This window comes from Talpa occidentalis, unplaced genomic scaffold (assembly GCF_014898055.3).
Source record: "Talpa occidentalis isolate TD23 unplaced genomic scaffold, MPIMG_talOcc4v2.1 talOcc4.7, whole genome shotgun sequence".
NCBI classification, from domain to species: domain Eukaryota; kingdom Metazoa; phylum Chordata; class Mammalia; order Eulipotyphla; family Talpidae; genus Talpa; species Talpa occidentalis.
Genome location: NW_023605083.1, coordinates 98926091 through 98946782, shown reverse-complemented (window position 1 = coordinate 98946782; position 20692 = coordinate 98926091). Strand labels below are relative to the sequence as shown.

Below are 20692 nucleotides of genomic sequence, written 5' to 3'. Positions count from 1 at the left end.
TAAAAAAAAATTTTAAGAGAAATGGTGAAACAAAATGAATTTAAGAATCAAGAACAGGGCCTCCCTGCTGGTAGGGGGTTCACCGCTGCAGCCAGGGAGCTAATCCACAAATGGCACAGCAGACCTCTCCTGTCTTGCCCACTGCTCCCCTCAGCGGTGTATTTCAGTGGATCCACCTGTTCTGCTCCCCACTTTGTCTCTGGTGAATTCTCTCACCCACTGCACCTCTGGCCTACATCCCATGTTTATATGCCTAAGTAAATGAAAATAAATCTTTAAAAAAATGAATCAAAAACACAGTCCATGTTCCAGAACCTTACAAAAAAATATGAAAAACCTTTTAGTAAAATGTGTATAAACATACCCTCCACACACCACGAACTCATTTGAAGCACGTCTGCCAGCAGTTCCCATTGGATTATCATCTAAAAGATAAAGAGAAAATTATAGTCAGTTCTGTTATACCACCTGCTAAAAAAATAAATTTGTTCCAACGTGATTATTAATTTGAACACAAGGCAAATTTACCATGTTTATGTTGTTATTTCATCTGTAAGTAAAACAGGTGGACATTGCACCCAGTTAAATTTATTGGCTGCAACCCTTTCAATGCCCACTTCTAAAAGAAAACTTCAGGTCTTTTTCATGATAAAGTGCCATATTTATTGCAATGCTTGTATATTTTTTCACCATTTAAACTGTGCTAGTTTTTATCACCTTTCTTCTAATGTGTCATTGACAAAGGTTTTGAGTATTGTGTCCCTAATCCCAATTTTCTCCTAAGTTCTGCAGCTTTTATTTAGCTGCTTGCATGGTGCATTTTTTGGAATCACATGTTAAGGTATAGCACAAATAACTATATAATGAGTCTAGCTCACTCTAATATTGGAGCATCCTCATCCTCCTGCGTAATACTTTCTTGGGTCTTACATGGGCTGTTGAAGATGTCAAGGGATCTGGAGCCTCTTACATGCCACAGACTATCTTCATCCATCCTATATACATCATCAGTATATGGAAACAAAACAGAGTTCAAAGTGGAGGGGGTCCTCTCATTTCTTGTCACTGTTATATTCACTCTATCACATTGCACTGTGTGTAAATGGCTGTAAAGGTACAACTGATACATGTTGGTATGAAATAGCAGTTGACCAAATAATATAAATTTTTTAAAATATACTATGCTCTTAATCTATACCCAACAGGGGAAATAACAATCACAGCATTATCTCTTTGAATGGCCCTAAATAGGAATTGAGAAATGGATTTATTTTGGCATTTTCTAGGTCCCTGCTCTCAAGAAGCTTACATCCCACTAATGAAAAAAGGTAATGTCAGGGAGTGATAAGAGGATAAAATGATAAAGGAAAATAAATCAGGATAAGAGGATAAAGAGAAGTGGGACAAGGAAGGAGTCTATTTTAAAGGTAATAGTTGCCTTGGTAGCATAATTACCAGAGGAGAATTGTTTCTAGTAAGTTAAAACTCAGTTATTTGACTGACTGTGGACATCAGGATTATCCTGAGGACAAAAAGATCCACAAATAGGTTTTGAACAGTCTTTAATAGGTATTTAGTAATCTTGTTGCTATTTTGACACCATATTATTATTTTGAAATCATAAGGAAAGAGGGGAGAAGACAAAAGCCTAAACTCATGTGAGTAAAAAAGAAATGAAAAGTCACAAAAAATTGGAAGAGACAGAAAGTTGATGCAAGCGGTAGTAGGACTAAGAAGACAGAATCCTTCCCAAAAGGTTGCGTAACTCATGGAACTAGATACCTTTTCGAAGTAACCTTGAAGGTAGGCTGAAAACATGACTATTTTAAAGTCAATTTAGAAGTAGTTAGAATTTCATACCTCTTCCCCAACTCTATGTAGACAGGCAATGACTATCCCCCATTAGAGTAAAAGACTGATTAGTATACAGAATATAACAAGAGTCTCCGGACTGCAGAGCACAAGGCAGAGAAGAAAGCAGGGGCATATATAGTGGTAAATGGTGAAGAAGAGGGGTTAATTGGTAAAATTTTATATAATAAGTATCTGTCTTCCCCTATTTGGTTTCCCCCACCCACCCTGTATCAGGTATATAATTTTTTTTTAAGATTGTATTTTATTTATACAAGAATCAGGGTACAGGCCAGAGGGGGATGAGAGGATTCACCAGAGACAGAGTGGGGAATAGAACAGGCAGACTGACTGAAATACACTGCTGAGGGGAGCAGCGGGCAAGACAGGAGAGATCTGCTGCGCCATGTGGGTATCTCCGTGGCCGGAGGGATCGAACCGGCACTGCAGAGGCTGCATACAGCTCCACAGCACTGCACACAACTGCCTGCGCCACCAGGGAGGCCCAATCAGGTATATAATTTTTAGGCAGAAGACTTGACTGTGTATTCTCTGAGTGATCTGAAGAAACCCAGCTTAACACTCAGTGTAGTGGGACTTACAGAGTTTTCTAGTAACATTTTAATCTTCCATTCTTTATTATGAGCATACAGCAATCACCAAAAATCCAAGAAGGAATCTACTATGAAAATCAGACTGCAAAGGGCCTCTCTGGTGGTACAGGGGTTAAAGTCTCAGCACTATCAAGCCATCACCAGCCACTGCAGCATGAATTTCATCCCCAGCCAGGGAGCTGACCCACATGGTGCAGCAGACCTCTCTTGTCTCACCCCGCTGCTCCCTCGGCAGTGTATTTCAGTAGATCTGCCTGTTCTGCCCCCCACTCTGACTCTGGTGATTCCTCTCACCCCCTGCACCTCTTGCCTACACCCCAGTTCTTATATGCATAAATAAATAAAAATAAATATTTTAAAAAAAAAGACTATAAAACAAACTGGGCCAGGGGAATAAGGGGAGAACTAAATATTCTTCAGGTAATTTTTTTAAGTATAATTAACGAGATAAAACAAAATATTGCACCTGAAATAAGAATACTGATGGGAGAAAAAAGAAGCTTCTGAAAATTTAAAAGTATATGAACACTGGAAAAACTCAATAGAATAATTACAAGAAAATAATAAGGAAATTCCCCCTAAAAGGACAACAATAAGACAAGATGGAAAATCAGACTAAAAAGATAAAATCAGAGGAATATGCAGCTATTTATTACATAACTTCTAAACTACAGATGTTTTAATTATCTTATATGACAATTGATTTACAGTTCCCTACCTTGCATGGAAGGGGTATAGAAGCCAACACATCCTAACAAGTAAAAAGCTGAACTGACTAAAAAAAATCAACAACTCTCTCTTTGAAGGCATTAGAAAGTAGAGGACATATGACAAACAGATGCTCCCCAAATTAGAGAAACAGAAAGGAAAATACAGTGTTATGGCTTACCTGGGAAGAGATAGGCCTTAGAAATTGCTCGGACCAGGGCCAGGTTATGAAAATCTGAACTGTTATTGATGAACTGCTGGAGGCTCAGTGCAGACACTCAGAGTTAAAAACTCCAAGAAAATCCAATCATAAAGAAACCCACAAAATTGTGAGATTTACCTCCAGATTCCCACCCACGGTAAATACAGGGGAAAAAAATTCCTTCCTGCTTTTAGGAAGCGGAAAGGAAAAGGAACCATTTTAAGTACCAGTGTATCCTGAGCTTTATTTAAAAAGCTCAGGAGAAAACTAGTTAACCAGAGTTTAACCAGTTAGGGTATTATCATAACTGAAGTCACCTACAGGAAGAAAAATACTCAACTGTAACTTCCTCTAGTCGTCCTATTCCATCTAAAGCAGGAGGCAAAAACGAAGACAAGCTTGTGAAGGTCAGACCAGAGGCTCACAGGACTTTGGAAGGTTTTCCCTCCTCCCCCACACTCTACCACATTACTAAAGGCCTATGTATAGCAGTCCCTTTAACCCAGAGCATCATGTATGGCTATCAAGAAAAAACTACATATACAAAAAGCAAAAAACTCAATTTTGAAGAGAGAAAGAGAGCGAGCATCAGAATTAGACCAGGTATGAATGTAAGAAATATTAGATCAGTGATTTAAAATAATTATAAATGCTAATAGCTCTAATGTATAAAGCAGACAGCATGTAAGAACAGATAGGCAATATAATAAGAGAGCTGGAAATCCTAAGCACCAAAAAGAAATGTTAGAGATTTGAAAAACACTGTACCAGAAATGAAGATTGATGAGGTTTAGACGGGATATGGGTGAGGAAATAATCTGAGCCAGAGAATATAACAGATTCCTTGGAAACATGAAAAACAAAGGTAATAGTCTAAAAACAAAAAACCCCAGAATATCCAAGCATTGTGGGACAAACAGAAAAGCTGAAACATGCATGATAAGACTAGCAAAAGGAAAAAAAAAACAGAAAAATATTTGAAACAATAGAGAATTTCCCCCAAATTAATCCCAGACACCAAACCACAAATCTAGGAAGCTCAGACCAAGTAAATTCTGAGTTAACAAAATGCCTTATTTGTTTTTTTAAAAAAAAAAATGACAACTGATTAAAGGATTATTATCCAAAATGTAAAAAGAATTCTTACAATATAAGAAACTAACAAAAAACCATATTAAAAAAAAGTGCCATAAATCTTAACAGATGCCTCACCAAAGAAAAGATGTAATGAATAAGATATAGATGGGTAAAGGACCTATGCAAAGAAAACTATAAAACACTGTTAAAAGAGATAGAAGAAGACACAAAGAAATGGAAAGACATCCCCTGCTCATGGATTGGAAGAATAAACATTCACAAAAATCTGCAAAGAGCTGATGAGACTCAACAACAACAAAGAAAATAATCCTGTCAAAAAATGGGCAGAAGAGCTAAAAAGAAACTTCTCTGAAGAGGAAATGCAAATGGCCAACAGGCATATGAAAAAATGTTCAACATCACTTGTAATCAGGGAAATGCAAATCAAAACTACCATGAGATACCATCTTACACCAGTGAGAATGGCACATATTAAAAAAAACTAGCAACAACAAATGTTGGCGAGGGTGTGGAGAAAAAGGAACTCTTCTGCACTGTTGGTGGGAGTGCAAACTGGTCCAACCACTATGGAGAGCTGTGTGGAGATTTCTGGACCTACTAAACATAGAGCTTCCATATGATCCAGCAATTCCACTCCTAGGTATTTACCCAAAGGACACAGAAACATCAATTCCAAAGAGCACCTGCACCCCTATGTTTATAGCAGCACTATTTACAATAGCTAAGCTTTGGAAACAGCCCAAATGCCCAAAAATAGATGACTGGATCAAGAAGATGTGGTACATATATACCATGGAATATTACTCAGCATTCAAAAAAGATAAACACATGCAATTTGCAGCAACATGGATGGCGCTGGAAGGGATCATGCTCAGCGAAATAAGCCAGAAAGAAAAAGAAAAATACCGGATGGTCTCACTCATAGCAGGAATCTAGAAAACTTAAATAAGGGACCAGGAAAATGAATAACTATAAGAAAGTGAAAATCAAAATCAACAAAAAACTATGAAACAGATACACTTTTTGTGGGGTTGGGGGGCGGGAGGGGAGGGATTGGGGTCAGAATGGGGGGGTTGCAATTGTATGGGGAATATAAAAATAAAATTTATTATTTAAAAAAAAAAAGATATAGATGAATGTGAAAAGATGCTACATGTTATCAAGGAAATACACATTAAAACAATGAGATACTATTATAAAGCTGTTAGAATGGCCAAAATCTGGAACACTGACAATACCAAATGCTAGTGAGGGTATGGAACAACAGAACTCTGATGGTGGAAAAGCAAAATGTCATAATCACTTTGGAAGTCAGTTTGGTGGTTTTTTACAATAATCATCATAACATCCAGCAATCATACTCCTTCATATTTTCCCAAAAGAGATAGAAACGTTTGTCCACACAAAAACCTGCATGTGGATGTTTATAGGAGCTTTATTCATAAGTGCAACATCTTGGAAAAAAGCAGTATCAGTAGGTTTGTGGATAAACTATGTGACATTCAGGCAACTGGTATTATTCGGTATTAAAAAGGAATGAGCTGGGCCTCCCCGGTGGCGCAGCGGTTGAGCGCTGGGTTGCGAAGCTGCCCGCAGCCTCTGCAGTGCCGGTTCGATCCCCGGCTGCTCCCCGGCCACCGGAGGAGGGTCCCACATGGCCCGCAGATGTCTCCTGCAGCCCACTGCTCCCCTTAGCAGTGTACTTCGGTCCTTCTGCCTGCTCTGCTCCCCGCTCTGGCTCTGGTGAATTCTCTCACCCGACCGCACTTCTGACTGTACACAGTGCTTGTATAAATAAAATAATCTTTAAAAAAAAAAAATCTAACCAATCATTTAAAAAAAAAAAAAAGGAATGCGCTATCAATCCATGCAAAGACATGAGGAACCTTAAATGCCTGTTACTAAGTGAAGGGAGCCAATTTGAAAAGGATACACATTGTATAATTCCAACTACATGATATGATGGAAATACAAAACCAAAGAGATAATAAAAAGATCAATGGCTTGAAAGGGTGGGTGGCAGGAGTTAAGCAGACATAGAGAATATTCTGCATGAGATCATAATGATGGAATTAAACGTTTGTCTACACCCAAAGAATGAACAACATTAAGAATGAATTCTAAAATAAACTATGGACTTTGGGTGATCATGATATGTTAAGGTAGGTGCATACTTGGTAACGAATGGCTTGTTTCTGGTGAGTGATGTTGATAACGGGGGAGGTTACTCATGTGAAGCAACAGAGGCTCTACAGGAAATCTCCACTTTTCTTCTCAATGTGTTGTAAACCTAAAACTGCTTTAAAAAATGTGTGTGGAGGAAGAATTATGGTCAAAATAAGGGGGGTGGGAATTGTATGGGGCATATAACCAAGATGAAAAGGCATACATTGTGCAAAAATGAAAAATGATGTAAAAAATATATAAAATAAAAAAGTACATACGTATTATAAAAATAAGGAACAATTTTATAAAAACGAAAAAAATGTGTGTTTATGTGTGTATATATATATGTGTGTGTGTATGTTATCAAGGAAATACACATTAAAACAATGACATACTACTATAAAGCTGTTAGAATGGCCAAAATCTGGAACACTGACAATGCCAAATGCTAGTGAGGGTATGGAACAACAGAACTCTGCTGGTGGAAAAGCAAAACGTCATAATCACTTTGGAAGTCAGTTTGGTGGTTTTTTACAATAATCATCATAACATCCAGCAATCATACTCCATACTTCATATATATATTTCACAGTAACAATTTTTTCATAGTGAAAAATAAGGGTGTGGTCAACTAAAACAAATGCTGCGGATACACCAAAAAGATGAGGGCTGAGAACTAATTCCTAGGATTTGGAAGCATCAAGACTGACAGAATCAGTCAGAAAAAAAATTTTTTTAATGACAATACTTACACAAGCACAAAAAAAAAAAAAGGGTAACTAGATGTGAATGTCCTTTATGAAGAAAATATAAAAATGCATCAAAATATAATAAACTGAAGTGGAAAAAACACATTCCTGAGTAGACAAGCTAATATTGTAAAGATCTAACTGTCCCTGAATAGGTGTTACAGAATCAATACAATGCCTATCAAAATCCCCAAATGGTTTTTTATAGGATTTGACAAGCTGAGGTCAAACTTACATGGGGTAGGAGGTGAGGAAAGTCAAGAATAACCAGGGTGATTCTGAAGATACCAGAATACTTTCCATCAAAATCCCCCTCCAACACCTCTCTCTCTCTCTCTCTCTCTCCACACACACACACACACACGACTTTTGAAATTATTACAAATAGATCAGTGGAATAAATTAGAAAACTGAAACCCAATTCTTTATATAAACTTAATATGACAAATGTGGAATTACATATCAATGCTGGAATAATTCATAGATCCTTACTTTATACCAGCTACAATAAAGAATTCCAAGTAAAGTGTAATAAGAAAAAAATAATAAAAATCTTTTAGAAAGTACTGTAACAACTTGGGAAAGCATGGCAGAGACCATTAGTTGCCTGTCACCATGTTCGTACCAATATTTTATAGAGGTGAGTTACACATATCTAGAATATTCACTTGGAAGAAATTTTGGCACATGTACACAAAGGCATCTATTACAATACATTTTGTATAGTGGAAAGATGGGAACAATTCAAGTAACCAGCAGTAGGAAAATTGATAAACTGTGGTTTAGCTATAAAATTCTGATATTAATTATAAAATTCTGATATTAAGGTGACACATCCAGATATGTATCTTGAGGCACAGAAAAATAAGAATAAAAGTACAAGCTAGAAGCAAACATTCTATATATGATTTTAAAAACTATAAAAACCAAAAATACTGTATGTTATTTATGAATACAGGCATATACATAAGTATAAAAATATCTACAGGAAGAACAAATCTCTAGCAAGAGCAGAAAAAGGAAAAGACATTAGCTTAACCTACAGCATTTTATATCTTTAAAAGAAGACCTCTAAAAGAAAAAATGTTGACACAAAATTATGGTGTATGACTTGGAGTATTTGCTATATTATTTCTCTGAAATACTTCATTATTTTAAAAAACCTGAATTGTTTTTAAATAAAACCACCACACTGCATGATTTTTAAAGGCAAGTAAGTCCCAGCTCTCATAGCACTGATTATAAACTACGACACTATTGCTTTGGTTTCCATGTTTTCCCTTTTCTGGTCAATAAATCCTGAAATTTATTTGGTCTCGGAACTGTGGCCTCTGAACAACTAGTGCAGTGCTTAGCATAAGCAGCTATTAAGTACTGGAAAAACACCTAAACATGCCTCTTGATATCAACTTCTCCAACCATCTGTACCTGACATTAAAGTAATCAATTTCCAGCTTTTCTGATCCTGCTCCTCAATCAAACTAATGTTCCTGCTTTTTTTAAAGGTTTTGTCTAGGTTCTCACTTTTTGTAGATTTTCTGGTATCCTTCACCATTTCAAAGAACACTAACTGAATTTAATCAACTTGAATTATACTTCTCTTATGAAACACCTGATATATTTATGCAGTTCATTCCTGGATTTAAGTGAGGATCTTCTGAAGACATCCAGATGTTAGTGAGACGCCTTTTACTCTTAGTCAAATGAGGCCTTCCTTTAATTTCTTTTCTTAAAATTAATTTTGTTCCTTCTGAGGCTTCTCTATATCTTTCTGCTTGGATACAAATAGAATTTGAGATCATTTCCTGTAAGGTTTCATCTACCTTCAGAATCCCAAGTTACTGTTTAAGGAAGATGACTGAGCAAACTTCAGAAAGGTAGAAATATAATTCTGGGAATTTAAACAACTAAGTAAAGGTGCCCTACACAAGAGAGCATGATATAGAGATTTTTAAAAATACTAATCTAGTAAATTAAGAAATATAACGTGTACAAGTAGAAAAGATTCTCACATGAGTGGTCTGACGAGATGTTGTGTGGAACCAAAACAAAGTCATCCGTGTCACAAGAAGAGTTCTTGCTACTAGTACTGGCAGAATCTTTGGACACTTGTAGATAGTTGGGAGGACCCAATGGTGGGGAAGATAAGGTTTCTTCCTGAATATGCTGCATATCTGGAAGGGACTAAAATTAACAACATAAAATTAAAACTGGCCTAATAATAAAATGCAAGTTAGAATAGCCATTAGACTAAGGAATATTTTTTTTCATAAAAGTGGGCATAATGTTCATTCCATTAAGGGTTCATTCCACTAAGGGTTCAAAAAAAATCTCCTTGGATAAACACAGTTTAAAGTGTCTTTGCATAAAAACTTCTAAAATGTTTTCCAAAAAATGATACCTAAAAATATACTACTTATCCCATGTACATGTCAGCCTCTCCAAATTTTTGAGAAAATGAGTTTTTATCATCTCAACATCCCAAATTTTAGCTCATGGCCTAGCAAAGCAGATATTCACTAACTGTTCATTTAATGACTAAAATAAAATATCCAGGGACTTTAAATTATGGCATTCTATACAAAGTTTTAAATCTCTAAGAAAAGATTATAAATGAGAAAGCAAGAGACGATATATGTAAAAAAGTAGACAAATAGAAAGGATAACTGCATTTAATTAAGCCTAGAGATTATTTGCACTCACTAAAGAAAGATTTGGAAAACCTCAAGTGTGGGTGTTTCTTTTCTGAGGGGAAGGAGTCAGTTTGTGGAAAACAGAATAAGAGGGTAAGAAAAACAAATATATTTAAACAAATGCTCAGGCACTAGTAACTATGTATCTTTTGGTCTGCCTAATTTAAGGACTCTAGTGACAACTAATTGAATGTCTTGATATACAAAGGTTGTCTAAAACAATTAACTTTATAATTTACCCTGTTAAGTCACCTACTTAACCCTTCACAACCTAGCACAGCATGTGGCATAAGCATCTATTAAGTACTTGACAACCAACCAAATATATCTCTTAATAACCAACTTTTTCAACCTGCAAATAGGCAACTAGCATATAGTTGTACCTGCATAGTAAATTTGATATTATAAAAGTAACCAATCCTGTTTAAGCATAAATACTACATAGTGCTCTTTAAATCAAAGTCTTAAACAACCAATTGCACTGCTCATGCTCCTTTGTAACATTATAAAATCAAGCTCACATCTCCTTATCATTTTTTTTTTGTGTGTTGTGCGCACATGACAAAATCTTACACTTTTTCTTTGAAAAGAACTAACATTACTGAGCATCAATCATGAACTTTCCATGTATTACCTAACTTTAGCTCTATCCTGATATATATTTCATATATAAACAAAAACCAGAAAAGTAGAAAATTTGCCCAAGACAGCACAATTAAAGAGCAGTCAAGTTGAGTTGTGATTTCAAACATCTAACTCCACTTCTTTTCAGTGGTTTAGGCAAGAAATTTCTCAATTTCTTCCCCTGCTATTTATAAAATCATTGGCATCCAAAACCACCTTAGTGGAAGAGATGCTTTTCTTCACAGTGAAAACTATAATCTCACCAACTGTGCTTTTCATTCCACTCTCCCCACTGCAAGGAGCTAGGTCAACTGCTCTCTGCTCCTGACACGTTTACCCTCCTTCTTTTATTCTTACCTTTTTTATCTTCTGCACATAACTATGTTTAATTTTCTCAAATCGCAAAACCCCTAACCTTCACATTACCATCTCTTACTTGTAAACAGTTTCTTGTAATTATCAGTCTTCACTGACTGAAACCCCTCACATGCCATGTATCTCAACCCACCATAATTTTTCTGCCTTCAATCCTGCAATAAAACTGCCTTTATTAAGCTTACCAATAACTTCCATTGCCATTGTGGACACTTCTTCTATTCTTAAGTTACTTGAATTCTCTGCTACTCTGGGTACTGTGGACCATTCTTTCCTTGAAACACTACCTCTTCATTCAGTGATCCTGTTCTCTCCAGCTTTCCTCCTACCTGTTAGTCTCTTGCAGATATCTGCTTCTCATTTGTCTTTAAAAGAAAGTAGAATATGGAGTTCCTTCAAGATGTCACCCAGTTTTCTCTACTCCTCGCACTTTTTATAATTACCTTAATGTCCTCTCTCTCTCCCACCTTCAACTACCACTTGTACAATGACTCTTGCAGCCTAGATGCTCTCTTATGAGTTTGTTCACTTGCCTATACAATACATTCATGCCTGTACACCACCAATTCATCACATTTATACTCCAAAGCATTCTTCCCTGTGTACCCTTATTGAGTGACATCCATCCATGCAGACTATCAAGAGTTCTCTCTTCCATAAGTCCCCAGTTCAAGTAACCTCCAAGCTTTACAAACACTTTTAAATGCTCCTTTCCTACTGCTGCCTTATGAGAATGAGGAGTCTCAAACACAACCAAAAACCAATAATCTCTTCTAGTAGAGAGCCTGCTCTACTTATCACTAAGTTCATCATCCATCCTGATTTTAGAAGAATCTAGCTAAAATATACAATATATCATATCACACCTCCATTTAAGAGTCAAATGGCTCTCAGCAGCTTTAAGGGATCAAGTTTGAACCCCTTTGTTCAACTGCCCAAATCCTGTCAAGACGCAGCCTCTCCCTTACTCTCTAGTTTTATTTTCTCCAACCACATAATTAGTACTCTTTACATCCATCATCACACTCAACTGTTTATAGAATTCTTGTACATTAGTCCTTTTTGCAAAGGTGGAAAACTATATCTGAGTTGTCCAGTAAGAATGGTAGCCACATGCTATATATGGCTGTTTGGCACTTGAAATGTGGTTAATATGATTAAGGAACTGAATTTTAAATTTCATTGAATTTAACAAATTTAAATTCAACCAGTCATGGGAAGTTACTGAGTTCCTTCAGTGGGTCATACTTCTTTGACTTCATAAGTGGGAATTCTTTTGCCTACAATATCATTCTTGCATATTTCACCTTGCTAAGTCTTTCATCAAAATTCAGCTCAATGCTCTCCTTTAAGCAGTCTTCCTGATTTCATGTCCCTCCTCCACATTTCCACAAGCAATAAAGACATATACATATACTTCTAACAGGGATTGAGTTACCTGCCTCTTCTCACAATTAAAAGCTCTTTTATTTAAGAAACCCAGTCATCATCATTGTTAGTATAAACCAGAACCTCACACAAAGTACACTTTTAACAAATATTACGAAACCAATAAACAGATATTCAAGAGATATTTAGATATTTAGGTTTTTGGGGTTTTTTTTTTGCCTTTCAAAGATTTCTCTGTAATAAAGCAGCTGCTGGATATGTGTGAGAATGTCAAGAAGATAATGATATATGTGTATGTCTGTGTATGTAAACCCTCAAATGAGAGAGTACACTACAACTAGGAAGGATGGAGATGCATCTGTGAAATCACGTCACTTTGGCAGATTAAGTTAAAAGTAAGACCTTCCAAACCATTCAATTTCTAATCTCACTAGCTAGATATTATACAGAAACAATCTTGATTCCCTTTTGTTCCCCTGCTTTTCTTTTTATTTTCACTTCAAGCATTTGCTTTAAATAAAGGCCTTCTAAAAAATGGTATTTCCACCAATTTTAACCATCTAGATATGTCTCTTTTTTACCCCATCTGCTCCACCTGTTCCTCCTGTTAGCACTCCATTGTGCTCTTTCTTAGCAGCCTGAGACTAGCTCCTATTTTACTCTCCACTCTCAGTGCTACCCCATTCAACAAAAACTCCAAAAAGCTCGCTCCAGTTGAAGCAATTTCCAGTTCAGTGTCCCTTCTACTGGCATCTCTTGTTCTCATCTGTAAGTCACTTTACCATCCTATAGACTCCTTTATTCCAGTTTTCCCACAGGTCTCTCACAATTAAGATTCTTCCCTGTTGTTCCTTTCTCTAACATAAACTTTGTTTTCCACATTGCTTATTACATTATATCAAATATATAATTACATAATAATAGCGACAGTTATCTTATTCACTCAGGCTTGGCACCTTCCACATATTTCTATGACTATTCGACAAGCAAAGGTTGAACAAAGACTAACTAATGAGACATATGTTACAGAAGAGGAAGCCATAACTCTGCTTAGCTTTTAAACTGACCTGCCCAAAGTTACACAGTGAGCAAGCAGCAGGACCAAGCACTGAAGCCAGTTCTGCCAGGCTCCAAATAAAGCTTTTAGTCTTTTCATGTCAGTATATTTTCTTGATGTCTCTCCAAGCACTCTAAATCCAGTCTTGTTTTTTAATATGCCAGACTGAAACAGAAAATATACAAAACCTTTATTCTCCTAGATTTTTAAACTTATGGGAATATAATATTAAGTCTTACATGACCAACATGATTTTGCTACTTGGTTTGGGTCCAGAGTTGTTCAAGAAAGGTTTTCTGCAGGTTTTAAGACTAGTGCATTTGCAGTAGGCTGCTTCAGCATCTGCTTTAGCTCTGGGATGTTAGTCTTACTTGAACAATAATAATAATAGCAGTTGCCACTTCTTATTTGTCAGGATTTGCAGTAAGTGTTGTTCTCATTTATCCTTAAAGAACCTTATGAAGTAGGTAGATTATACTCACTTTACATATGAGAAACAGGTTCAGGGAGATTAAGTCATTTGTCCTAGTTAATATTGCCAAGAAAGGGATGTAGAAGCTTTCAAGCCCTGTGTTCTTAAATCTCTGAATTGCCTCAACTAGCTAATCATATAACCACCACCTTTTATGGCTCCCCCACTCTTCTGCCAGAGAATTCTAGAAATTCATGTCTGCCAGGCTAATCTGGGAAATACTCACAATAGCTAATACAAGAGCCCTTAGACCTTCAGCTTGTGGAAAAAGTCTCAAGGTCACAACCCTCCTAGGCTGCAACGAAGACTTCGGGGAAGGGTCAGTCTAGAAAACTATAGAAGGGAGCAAGGTAAAACCCAGGAAGAGTAGCATAGGAAGAAGCAGTAAGCAGAAATGACCAGAAGTTCTCAGGTCAGGAAGAAGCACTTAGACTGAAGGTAAGACAGCCAGGGAGGAAATGGCTCAGGAATCTCAGAGGAAGGAAGAGGTTTGAGCAGAACCGTAAAGGGCCAGTAAACAGGACTAAGGGAATCAAAATCAGTTAAATCTGCCTCAGAGGTCACTCCTCCATTACTAGAATTTTATGTACAATAAATATCCAAACTGATGTTTATGATGTTAGGATAAAATAAATGTTTATTACCTACCTCCTGTATTTATTTCTGTCTGCAAGTATCATCCCTAAATCCACAGGGCATGAAAACATGATAGTATTCTACTCATTATTCAGAGAAAAAAAGACCGAAAGAGGAGACTTTTTTTTCTGCTTTAGTTTCACAGCTAAATAGGGCAAAGGTCCAAATCTAAGTCTATTTGACCCAGTAACAATGATCTTCCCCTAAGATTTAGTTGCACTAGTAAACACACCCACAAAAAGAACAGCGAGTGTATTCACAGGCTCATTTAGGAATAGAGGCAATAGTACTAACTCTGAATTATTTTTAATAAAACCAGAACTTACTGGTGGAGAGGCAAAACGACAAGATGGAGAGCTGCCACAAGAGCTTCCAGAGACAGAGCCAGCATATACAGGCACTGGAACTGGACAGGCTGGGGAAGACACAGGTTAAGAGATATACCACCAATGGTGCAACTGACTTGCCAATACAAAAATCTGTTAAAACTACTACATTGTTGTGTTGATCCAAAATTTGCATTCACCTACTAATTACAGGTCCCATCAATGAAACTAAAAATGCAGCAATTGCTAAAACTACTTAAACTTGAATTTGAAAGGAAAAACAATTGTTATTAGTATATGTGCTGCCGAAGCGAGCACAAAACAATTGTTATTAAATAAACACAAGCACAGATATTGAAGAAAAGCTCAATACAAAATATATTAGTTGTCCTTAAGTTTACATTCAAGTAAAAATGAAAAAAAAGGTGGGGGGTGGCATACTTACATTTTTTTACCGGAACTTGCTCAAGAAAAGGATGGCTAAAAAATGCTTCTGTAATGAAAAATGAGAGTTTAGTCTTTCAACTGTGTTGACTAGCAGCTGGGTTAATTTTGTCAATATATTCAACATAATGTCTTTGTGATCATAAATAATTATTAACTTCTTTACAGAACCTCCATTTCCTTTAAATGTAAAAGCATATTATTTTTATAAACCATCTATAAAATGACCAAATTATAAGTGATTCTTCATCAATGAAAAATACAAAGTAAAAATTCTGACTTTTCAAAATACCCATTATCAGCACACACAACCTGTGTACCTTTCTCAAGCAGATAATCGCATAAAGCATTATGACCAAGTCCTTGCTAAGCATATATATATATATATGTGTATATATGAACTATCACTGTTGTTATTGTCCTAGGAGGAAATCCAGGCAGCTGATTAGTACAAAAAATTCTATTCTTCCATTCCCAAAGAAGTTGTCTTGTGGTTGATTTCACATTTAAAAAAAAAAAAATTCAATACCTTCAGCTATCCACCAACTACAAAATCTATACAATAAGCCAGCTAATTAGACAAAGATGAATGAGGAGGTGACTATATGGCAGTTCATTACTTTCTTTACTTTCCTGGATGTTTAAAGTATTTTATTAGTTCTTTAAAAACCCACTAATAGACTCTGATTTATCATTGTCTCATACATCTATGATTTTAAATATCACAAAATAAGCAAGGACAATAGCACAGAACCTACATGGAGATTTATTAAATAATATAAGATCAGAAACAAGCTTAACTCAGGTTTAGTTAATTATCTGCCACTCTGAAGGGTCCCATGAATCTCACTGAAATAAATACCCCCTAAAAGTTCTCAAGTTCCCACATAATAAATACCCATCACAAGACCTGCTAAGGACAGAAATGTGGGGGAGTTGAAGAGTACCATGAGTCTTTTACCTTAAATCTTTTTTAGAATAAAAATGGACATATATATATACATAAATTCTAGTTTGACACAGAAGATTTTTTTAATGCTGATTTTTACAAAGAACATTATAGGAATGGAATAGGAAAGATACAAATAAATAAACTATATTGACTGAATGCAAATACTCTGAAACTACCTTTCAAACTAATTGCTATGGTATGGAGAGTATATATTCAATATAACTTATCCAAGAGTATGAAGAGTATGTTGTTTCACTATTAATTCATATTTCTCATGATTAGAGAGCAACTTCCAGTTTAATTTCTCCCTCTGAAAGATTAAAAATGCATACCAACCACATAAAGCAAATTTTAAATTACAACCTTACAAAACTATAAAACATTCAGACTGTTTCATCTTTCCCCCCATATAGAACTATTAAAGCTATTATCTACTAAAAAATTTAGTAAAACAATGAATTGAGTGCTACCCATACCAGTTCCTCATTTAATCTTCACAAGCTTTATGCAAGTAATTATTATCTTTCTTTTATGAATACAGAAACTGAAGCACATAAAGACCATGGATCTTCCCCATTATCAAAGACTTAGGAATTACTGTTGAGGGATTAGAATTCAAATCCTAGTCTGTTTTATCTAGAAGCCTATGTGGATTTCTAGACAATATATGTGGATTAATAGACAAAAATTTTGGAGTATATTGCTCTAAACCTTCGTTATTATTACAACTATTACTACAGGAAAAATCAGACTGCTTTTCCTAAAAATTTTAAGATCAGAGTAAATTTTAAGCACTTTATTTAAACATGTCTGGTCTGACATTTTCAAGTCTTACTCTTTTATATAAAATTTATAAGAACTGGATTGAGAAGAATAATCTTTTTCATAAGATTGATAAGAACAAGTGAGCAAACTATCCCCCCAAAAAGAGTTGAGACCCAGCAATTTTAGGGATAAATGTTTTTTCCTACTTGACAATATGAAGCATTCCAAATTCTTTCTTTATACATGAAAAGGCAAAAATACTACTTATTGTGATATTAAAGTACTTAGAGAGAAACTTTTAGTTTTAAATACTTATACCAGAAGAAAGGCTCACTGTCAATGATATAAGCCTCCATCTTAGAATCTAAAAATCTAAGACAAGAGGCCATGGTCTCCATGAGCACCCTGCTCTCCTAAAATAGTGGTGAGAGCAAAGTTGCCATAAAGCAAGTTTTCACAAGGGTCACTACACAGGAAGCTGCTCCTCCCCAAAGTTCATCTTCAAAGTTATGGACTTTTTACTAGGATTCTGGGTTTCTCCCTCCCTTCTGCCTATATCTTTTCTCATACATATCTCCAGCTTAGCCCTCTCCTTGAACTTGAAATCCAAGTCCCCAACTCAGGTGAACATGTCCAACAGAAACTCCTGATTTTGCCTCCTTGGCCTGCTCTACTTACACTGGTCTTGCCCATCTCTGTAACTGATACCACCAATCTTTCAGTGTTCAGGCCAAAAACCTTGGAACCATCTCTGTGTTTTCTCTTTCTCTCACAGCCTACTTCCAATTCATTCATAAATACTGTTGCCTCTTCCTCCAAAAAGACCCAAAACTCAATGACTTCTCACCACCTTTACTGTTAATACCCTAGTCTAAGCTACTTCATCCATCACTGGGTAACTGCTACATATTAGTTTCCCAGCTTCTTGTTGCTTCCCTTCTGTCTTTTTTCCCACCCCTCACATCATAGTCTCATCTCATTAAGCCCTCAGATTTATTCTTTTAAAAGCATTTGTCAGATGGTAATATTCCTCTGCTCACAACCCTCCTAATGGGTCTACATAACACTTTGAGCAAAATCCTGAGCTTTCCTCCACCTTATGTGGCATGTTCCTAGCTCTGAGCACTTGTACTCGCTGTTCACCCTGCCCAAAAAGACTCTTCCCCACAGATATCTACAAGCTCACTATCTCACATGTGTTGATCAAGTCTTTGTTCAGGGCCTCCCCGGCGGCGCAATGGTTGAGACCTGGGCTGCGAAGCTGCCCTCAGCCTCTGCAGCACCAGTTCGATCCCTGGCCGCCAGTTCGATCCCCAGCCACGGGGCAAGGGTCCCACATGGTGCGCAGACCTCTCCTGCCGCCCACTGCTCCCCTCAGCAGTGTGCTTCCTCAGTCTGCCTGCTCTGCTCTCCCCTCTGGCTCTGGTGGATTCTCTCACCCTCCTGTGCTTCTGACTGTACCCAGTGCTTATGTAAATAAATCAATCTTAAAAAAAAAAAAAAATCTTAAAAAAAAAAAAAGTCTTTGTTCAAAGTTCACTTTCTCAGAAAGGTCTTTACTATTTAAAATTTCAATCCCCACCCTCATTTTTCTTTATTCTTTTCTCCCCACAGTACTCATCACCATCTAATATGGTATATAATTACAGTTTACAGTTTATTTGTGTCTCTCCTTCACTAGAATATGTTTCATGAGGACAGGAATTTTATTAGTCTATTAGGTACCTAAAACATAACAGGCACCAAATATGTACAAAACAAATGAAAGAAAAAAGACAGAGACAGAAAGAAATAGAAGTGACATTACCTTTCCCCAGAAACCTCTATATTTATCTTTTCATAACACACACACACACACACACACACACACACACACACACACACACAAGCAACATACAAAATTTGAAAATACTACTTACCAAAGTCCATTCTATCTTTTTGGTTTCTCTGAAGCAAACCCAAAAGGAGATTAGCCAAATAAGGTGAAGTTTCTCTGGGAATACTGGGGGAAAGGAAAAAAGAAACAACCTATGTGGTGATTTCATATCTATTAATTACATGACATTTATTTTTGTTATAGTAAATGGAAATGTATATGTAATTTTACAAATATTATACTTTATACCTAAAAAAAAAGACCATTCCTTCTAGTAAAAGACTCATTCCTTAATGAAGAAGTTATTACATGGTTGCTTTTGAGAAATAGTATTCCACTGTGTGGTGGCAGGGAAAAAACGTATCAGTTCAATAAAAAGGTTAAGAAAAATTTGATTTAAAGTAAATAAAAAAGAAAGAAAATGGTATACTACACCAGTGTAGTGATACACAAGTAATTTTCAAATTGCAATTATTTCTCACATTGCTGTCAGCTGGGAAAAAAATCAATACTGGAAATACATAAAACACACAGTTTAAATAACATTGTATTCATAAATAGTAAAACCCAGTATTATCAAAACACATACCTAGGCATTAAGCTCCTATTTTTTTCATAAAACATCCTTAAGTCTTGAGGACTATTGGCCTGTTAAAAAAAAAAAATGAAGGTTTAATTTTCCTAAACAACATGGGCAAGAATCATAAATCACATGATCAATGTTCAAAATTCTTACTATAGAATACAGATTCTAACTTGAAAGCAATGATTACTAAAGAAGTCACAGCTGAGCACTAAGAACTTATAAAAACCTCTGAAATTATATGCAAATTCTGCATATCTGGGCATAATATATCTTTTCTGATGTCAGATTCTAAGAGCTAAAACTCAAGAGAAGGTTAAGGACCACTAGTTGGAAGAGAACATACCCTACCCAATAGGTACATTTTTAAAAAATATTTTATTTTATATAATTCTTACATCATTTTTCATTTTTACACAATGTATGCATTTTTATTTTGGTTATATTCCCCATACAATTGTACCCCCCCTTATTTTGACCCTAATCCTTCTTCTCCCCACTCCCTCCCCAAGTGTGTCTCTGGTTTATAGTTGCTTGTTGATTTTGATTTTTACTTTGTATTAATTAGTCTTTTTCCTGGTCCCTTATTTAGGTTTTCTAAATTCCTGCTATGAGTAAGACCATCTGGTATTTTTCTTTTTCTTTCTGACTTATTTCGCTGAACATGATCCCTTCTAGCTCCATCCATGTTGCTGCAAACTGCATGTGTTTATCTTTTTTGAATGCTGAGTAATATTCCATTGTGTATATGCACCACATCTTGATCCAGTCATCTATTTTTGAGCATTTGGGTTGTTTCCATAGCTTAGCTATTGTAAAGAGTGCTGCTATAAACATAAGGATGCAGGTGCCCTTTGGAATTAATGTTTCCCAACAGGTACATTTTTATTGTATAAAATTGGGGTATATTTTATCTTAGGTCTTGAAGAGATGAGAACTAAGCATACTGTTTCATTTCTGTCTTTCCATAGCAACAAGTTAGCACTTTTATGAGAGGCACTATATTAATAAAGCTGCATCTACATATAACCTAGATTGAGAAATTAGTGTTTAACCTGGCTGAGACTGGATACTGGATAACAAATTTCACTTTGTTCCAGTTTTCAGATTCA

At 36.0% G+C, this 20692-nt stretch overlaps 1 protein-coding gene across 1 annotated transcript in view; it reads right to left on the bottom strand.

The window, feature by feature from the left end:
* Positions 1 to 20692, bottom strand: part of ULK2 (unc-51 like autophagy activating kinase 2) — an 82895-nt gene that overhangs the window by 32919 nt on the left and 29284 nt on the right. Inside the window, exons 9-14 of the mRNA XM_037494849.2 lie at positions 19587 to 19645; positions 19041 to 19123; positions 15406 to 15453; positions 14961 to 15049; positions 9401 to 9572; positions 365 to 425 (exon numbers count right to left, since the gene is read on the bottom strand). Coding sequence (XP_037350746.1) covers positions 365 to 425; positions 9401 to 9572; positions 14961 to 15049; positions 15406 to 15453; positions 19041 to 19123; positions 19587 to 19645 — 512 coding nt within the window. The remainder of the gene's footprint in view (positions 1 to 364; positions 426 to 9400; positions 9573 to 14960; positions 15050 to 15405; positions 15454 to 19040; positions 19124 to 19586; positions 19646 to 20692) is intronic.